Genomic DNA, 7,435 nt, shown 5'->3' on the forward strand with positions numbered 1-7,435 from the left:
TATGTTATCAGACCACACAGCTGATCTGACTCATATTTGTGGTTTATTTTTGTATTTTTATTTGATGATACATGTGAAAGACGTTAAGCTTCTTCTCTTCATGAAATCTTGTTTCCCAGAAACAGATATAACCTGAGGAAGTAAAAGTAATAATACCACAGTGAACAAATACAAGTATCGGCATCAAAATGTACTTAAAGTAGCAAAAATAAAAGTTTCTCATTATGCAGAATAATATATATATATATATATATTATATTATTGATACATTCATGTGTTTTTAATGTCTTTATATAATCTATAATAATACTTCAGCATTGATTAGTTGATTATATTTGATATTAAGAATCTGAATCTGTAAAGTAACTAAAGCTTTCAGATAAAAGTGGAGTAAAAAGTACAACATGTACCTCTGGAAGAGAAGTGGAAAGTAAAAGGAAACACAAAAGTAAAGTACAAGTAACTTAAAAAGTGAAGTACAGTACTAGAAGAAATGTATTTTCCGCCACTACACATCACACATTGTCTGTAGGAGGATGAGGAGTTCTGATGTGATGAAGGAACTGATTCACTGAAATTCATAGACCCTCGTGCAGTTCTGGTCTCCAAATAAACTGCTTTGACGACTCGTGGCCTCTAGATGACGCTGTAGGGCGTGAACACGTTGAGTCAAAGAGTCAATTTGAGAAACGATGGCGGGTTGAGGATGGTTTAAGATGGTTCAGGAGGTTTAGGATGGTTCAGGAGGTTCAGATGGTTTAGGATGGTTTAGGAGGTTTAGGATGGTTTAGGAGGTTTAATATGGTTCAGGAGGTTTAGGATGGTTCAGGAGGTTTAGGATTGTTAGGATGGTTCAGGGGGTTTAATATGGTTTAGGATGGTTTAATATGGTTCAGGAGGTTTAGGATTGTTAGGATGGTTCAGGAGGTTTAATATGGTTCAGGAGGTTTAGGATGGTTCAGGATCGTTGAATATGGTTCAGGAGGTTTAGGATGGTTCAGGAGGTTTAATATGGTTCAGGAGGTTTAGGATGGTTTAATATGGTTCAGGAGGTTTAGGATGGTTCAGGAGGTTTAGGATTGTTAGGATGGTTCAGGAGGTTTAATATGGTTGAGGAGGTTTAGGATGGTTCAGGAGGTTTAATATGGTTCAGGAGGTTTATAATAATAATAATAACAATAATACTTTAATTTTATATAGTGCTTTTCTAAATACCCAAAGGCACTTTACATAGGGCAGAGACAAACAGAACAAACAAAAAAGAAAAAAAAGAAAGACAGAGGAGCAAACAAAACAAACAGAACATTTTGGTAAAAAAAAGAAAACTGGAGAAGCTGTGCGGAATGGGTCATGTAGTGGAGGGTAGGGTACGAACTGCCATTTCGCGGAGAAAAAGGTCTGCGAAATGGCCCTTTTTGAATTATAAGGGAAGTTCCCTTATAACTCAAAAAGGGCCATTTCAAGTACATTTGATTGGGCTCCCATTTCAGCCAAAAATCCCAACCCGAGTGGCCCATTTGTTCTCATTCCTCCCATACAATGTCTACAGTATGCTCTGGGCTAGGAGAATGAAACCTAAGAGGGGGCATACCTGGGAACAGCCAAACAGGTGCTCAAAGTTTCAAGCAAATCGGATGAGTTTGATTTTTGAGCAAAATCAATGCCATTGCCTTACTTTGCCTGAGATGCCAAAATGTCACAATTTGAGGTGCTAGCCCCAATAAACTTGCTGTGTGTGTTGCTATGAAGCCATAGACCCTGTGTATGAAGTTTGGTGGCTTTAGCTCATTTAGATCAAATTGCACCATATGTGGTGTAGATGCTAAAATGGCAAAACCGGGACAATTACTGCCTTTTGGGTTGGGATTTTTGGCTGAAACGAGAGCCCAATCAAACGTAGTTGAAATGGCCCTTTTAGTTATAAGGGAACTGCCATTTCCAAGTCAAAAAGCTCTTTGAAATGGCCCTTTTTGAATTATAAAGGAACTTATAGTCCTTATAACTGAAAAAGGGCCATTTCAACTACAGGTGATGGGCTGACCATGTAGGCCAATCATCCCAACCGATATGACATAAAAGCCACCCATCTCTCCCAAAACATATCTCAAATTGCTTTGGGCTAGGAGGCTGAAACTTATGAGGGGGCATACCTGGAAACAGCCCACCAGGTGTGCAAAGTTTCAATCAAATTTGACTTTTGGGCAAAATCAATGCCATTGCCTTACTTTGCCTGAGATTTCAAAGCATTTGAGTTGGGGCAATCATTTTCATACCAGTGGATCTATACTTTAAGATGATAGTACAGTCCAAATGTCAGCTACCTAGCCTAAAGAGTTGTGGAGATCTTCCAGGTCAAATGTCAGTTTATTTACAACTCAAAAAGTGTCATTCCGACTACATTATAATGAAATTTTCATGTGGCCCAACCATACTGACCAAATGGCAACTTTTGTCCCAAAACATTGTTTCCGTACAATTGAACGCTGATCCAAGATATCTACGTTTGAGGGCGGGATATTGAACGGTTGAGAAGATATGGCAGTTTAAAATGTCAATCCTGAATCCCTCCGAGGTGGCCATGAATCGTCCCTAATCTTGCCATTCGTACCAGCAAATGGCACTTTTCCTCCCAAAAATCCCACCAAATGGCACTTTTCGGCTCATTTGTCCCCACCAAATCGCACTTTTGTCCCTGGAGGTTTGGGCGAAAAAGGGAAATTTAAGGGACATCATTTTGTGGGGCTCCCAAATGTCCCTTTTTGGTCCAAATGTAATTTTCAAATGGCAGTTTTTGTCCCAAACGTCCCTGGGGTTTTGCCCTCTGGTGGCCACAAGCGGTAAAGGGCCAATTGGGAAAACTCTTCCGAAACTTTGGAAAATCATTCCTCAGCGACCGACAGTCCGAAGGGAGCGCCCTTTTCCCAGGTACAACGTGGGCAAGGATCACATGCGCCCTAGGGGTCTCATTATTTTTAAGGGCGCTCCTCATACCCCGTAGGTTTAGCGGAAAATTCACCGATCTGTCCGGCCGGCATAATATAAATGTAGTCGATATCGCCCCTGAGGGATTAAGGCTGGTTCAGGAGGTTTAGGATGGTTCAGGAGGTTGAGGATGGTTCAGGAGGTTTAGGATGGCTCAGGAGGTTGAGGATGGCTCAGGAGGTTTAGGATGGCTCAGAAGGTTGAGGATGGCTCAGGAGGTTTAGGATGGCTCAGGAGGTTGAGGATGGTTCAGGAAGTTGGGGATGGTTCAGGATGTTTAGGATGGTTCAGAATGGTTCAGGCGGTTCAGGTTGGGCGATTGTGGTTTACATAATGGTTTGATCCAGTCCGGAGGAGGTGAAGTGAACTAACAGCTCAGTTATTAAAGTGATTAAAGTGGAGATCAATTTGAGACTCTGGTGTCGAAGCGTTCCTGCTCTTCATCCCGTCAGTTCGGCTCAGTGAACCAATCGCAGCGTCTCGTCTGATTAAAAGCATTTCCTCATCTCAGCTGACAGTTTGTGGATTTAGCTGCAGGTATTTTAATCCAGAGGTCACCGCTGACGGATTAACAGCACACTGTTTTAAATGTGACTTCATGACTAAAGTTTCAAAATAAAGTTGTGCATTTTGTATTTATCCATCAGTAAAGTTATGTTTTATTAATAATCTTGATGTTCCTTAAACCAGGAACCCAGCAGGCTCCAGGATTAGTTTTAATAGTTATACTGTAACATAAAAAATATAACTAAAAACTACGAATCCCAGGGTGCATTTCACTAACAAACAGCTAATCACATAGCTTCATGTTCTGTTGAAGAAAACTACTTCAAACAGACGTTAAACATTCACTTTCATTCATGTGGAGTTTAAAGATGTGGCTCTTAGTCTAGGATCTAGTCTAGGATCCAGTCTATGATCTAGTCTAAGATCCAGTGTAGGACTTTGTCTAGGATCCAGTCTATGATCTAGTCCAGGGGTCGGCAACCTTTACTATCCAAAGAGCCAGTTTGCTCTATTTTCCACCAAATAAAATGTGTCTGGAGCCGCAAAAGCTATTTGATATCACAGCTTATAAAGTTGTATATATAGATATATTATATATACAAAAAACTATAGTTTGTTGTATTTATGAAAATATAGAACAAGAATAAAGACAATTCTTGACATTTTATTGCAATTTTACCTGTTATAACAATATCAAACTCTTATGAAGAGGAGAGTTTGCTGCAGCAGCTGAGGAATCATCTCCAGCGTGACACTTCAGCACATGCTGTGTGCTTGTTCTGGAAGCATACAGTAAGTCAGCATCGTTGGCACTGAAAGCAAATGAAGACGTCCACAAGTTAAACTCTCTATTTTCCTCTGTGACTTTTCTTTTTTTGGATTCATCCATTGATAGTTTACAGAGGGCGTGGGTCTGAAAATCATGATTAGCCACCTGCAGGGAAAAGCGCTTGACAGGGGTAGAGGATTTAACTGCCTGTGGGAATAATTAACATATAAGATTCTGTTCATTCTTGCTTATAAATTATATTCTCTCTGAACACGTTTCTCTTTTTGGAGAACGTCGTGTGAAATAACTTCTTCTATCAGCGCAATTCTCCTGCTCTTCTTTCTATTTCCTCGTCTCAGCCCCGTGTGTCACGTGTGTGTAAATCTCGCTCGAGGCAGGAAACTTGTCAGAATACTCATATTTGATTGGCTGAGCTGCATCACGTGATGTGATTTACAACGCATTGGTCGGTGTGTTTCCTGCACCGCCGAACAAGTGCCGTAACGGCTGGATAAGAGGCGCCGGTTAAAATATAAACTCATTGCTCAATGTGTATAATTCCGAATTATCTATCGGATTTAGGTCCTGGGTCTGGATCCGGTCCGCCAGTTGGGGACCACTGATGTAGACTCAGGGAGCCGCAACGGAGGGGCTGAAGAGCTGCATGCGGCTCGCGAGCCGCAGGTTGCCGACCCCTGATCTAGTCTAACATCCAGTGTAGGACTTAGTCTAGGATCCAATCTAGGATCCAGTCTAGGATCTAGTCTAGGATCTAGTCTAGGACCTTGTGTCCGCGGGAAGACTCTGAACTGTTGTGGTCTTTCAGTCGGACACAGAGTTCTGGGACAAGATGCAGGCCGAGTGGGAGGAACTGGCTCGGAGGAACTGGCTGGAGGATTCTGAGGATCAGGGTCCGGTCCCGCCCACGGTCACACCTGTGGAGAAGGTACGTCCAGAACCTGCTCCAGACCCGGTCCCTGTAACCTTTAAACTATACTTTCTTTCTGCAGCTGTTGTTATGTCTCTAAAGGACGTTCCTGTAGATTCATGTTTGTTGGTGATCGTGGTGATAAATATATCTTATTTAATATATATAAATACAGATAAATGTCTCCGTATTTAAAAACATTCCGTTAACGGTTCACTTCCTGTTTAACTTGCACACTATTTGTCCAGACTGGAGTTATTAATAATGAGAGATTATTACTGTTTGTCAGCATTAATCTGTACTTTAATCCTCTGAACTGCACCAGTAATCCCGCAGTAATCCCGCCTCCTCTCAGGTGTTACATCACCGCGTCGACACGACAGCAGATGTTCAGCTCTTCTTCTTCGTTTCTTCTTCTGCACAAACATTTAGTTTAGTGTAATGTATGTCATTAATATGTGTTATTATAATACTGGACATCTTTAAGAATGCAAACATGATGTTTTTATGAATGTTTTCTTTCATAAAATGTTAAAAACAACACAAAGAAAAAAGACAATAAAAGTGTCTCTGTGATGGAACCATGTGACCTCACACGGGTCAGCCGGTCTGATGTGGTCTGATGTGCTCTGATGTGGTTTTGTCTCGTTCAGGTTTACTTCTTCAGCACTAACAACCCGTACAGAGACTGGCCGAGTGCCTTCGCCGAGGGTGAGGAGAAAGCTCGGGAGGGAGACCTGAACGCCGCCGTCCTGCTGCTGGAGGCCGCCATCCTGCAGGACCCGCAGGACTCTGAGGTCTCGCTGACCGCCAACGATTTATTAACGAGACCGAACTTTAACGTCACTGCAGTGAAGTTAAACTCTTCTTCCTGTGTTTTCAGGCCTGGCAGGTTTTAGGAACGACTCAGGCCGAGAACGAGAACGAACAGGCCGCCATCGTGGCGCTGCAGAGGTCAGACTTCCCGTTTTACGTTTACTTCCCGTTTTACTGTTACTTCCCGTTTTACGTTCACTTCCCGTTTTACAGTTACTTCCCGTTTTACGTTTACTTCCCGTTTTACTGTTACTTCCCGTTTTACAGTTACTTCCCGTTTTGCGTTTACTTCCTGTTTTACGTTTACTTCCCATTTTACTTTTACTTCCTCTTTCAGTTTTGATTTGTTTGAGATGGAAACACAAAATATAAATATCTATCAGATAATCAATATAAATAATAAATATATAATCAATTGTCATAATCAGCTCTGATTACCGATTATTGTTCATTATTGTTTGAATTGTTTTGTTATTGCTTTGTCAAAATTATTATAATTAGCTATTAGGCCTGTAAATACTGAGCTAATGAATTAAACATGTTGTGCTAAAGTGATACCTGTGCTAACCGTTGCTAAGCTAACACATGTCTCACCTGCTGCAGGTGTCTGGAGCTCCGCCCCAACAACCTGCCGGCTCTGATGGCGCTCGCCGTCAGCTTCACTAACAGCGGCGTGCAGCGGGAGGCCTGCGACGCTCTGAGCCGCTGGATCAGCCACAACCCCCGATACAAGCACCTGGTCCTGGACCACAGGAGTCCGCTACGGGGCTCCCCGGCCACGCCTCGCAGGGGCCCCCGCACCTCCACACCGGCCAGGTACGAACACCTGAGGCGACGTTAGATCAGTTTGCTCTAAATACTACATTACCCTCAGCTGCCATCCATCAAGAGCTGTAACATCAGCGCTGTGTGTGTGTGTGTGTGTGTGTGTGTGCGTGCGTGCGTGCGTGCGTGCGTGCGTGCGTGCGTGCGTGCGTGCGTGCGTGCGCCTTCAGGGCTGAGCTGCAGGACGTCCTGCTTCTCTTCCAGGATGCGGCTCTGTTGAATCTGGAATGTGTGGATCCAGACCTGCAGACCGGACTCGGGGTCCTCTTCAACCTCAGTTCCGACTTCAACAGAGCGGTGGAGGCTTTCACTGCAGCGCTGTCCGTCAGACCACAGGTAACACACACACACACACACACACACGCACAGACAAAGACACACACACGGACAAACACACACACATGGACACACACACACACGGACAAACACACACACACACGGACAAACACACACACACACGGACACAAACACACACACACACACACACGGACACACACGGGCACACACACGGACAAACACGGAAACACAGACACACACGCACGGACAAACACACACACACGGACACACACACACACACACACACACACACACACACACACACACACACA

The 7,435-nt window shown here is 43.3% G+C and overlaps 1 protein-coding gene across 1 annotated transcript; it reads left to right on the top strand.

Moving 5' to 3' along the window:
• Positions 1 to 5,069: 5,069 nt before the first annotated feature.
• On the top strand, positions 5,070 to 7,167 carry LOC116378440 (PEX5-related protein-like; the record flags this gene model as incomplete). The annotated part of the gene is made up of 5 exons (XM_031840317.1): positions 5,070 to 5,204; positions 5,840 to 5,983; positions 6,070 to 6,140; positions 6,606 to 6,818; positions 6,998 to 7,167. Coding segments are annotated over 5 exons (733 nt in total), but the record flags the coding sequence as incomplete, so codon positions are not given.
• Between the last annotated feature and the right edge of the window lie 268 nt (positions 7,168 to 7,435).

The sequence above is a fragment of the Anarrhichthys ocellatus genome, unplaced genomic scaffold, assembly GCF_004355925.1.
Source record: "Anarrhichthys ocellatus isolate YVR2014 unplaced genomic scaffold, GSC_Weel_1.0 scaffold2608, whole genome shotgun sequence".
Classification (NCBI taxonomy): Eukaryota; Metazoa; Chordata; class Actinopteri; order Perciformes; family Anarhichadidae; genus Anarrhichthys; species Anarrhichthys ocellatus.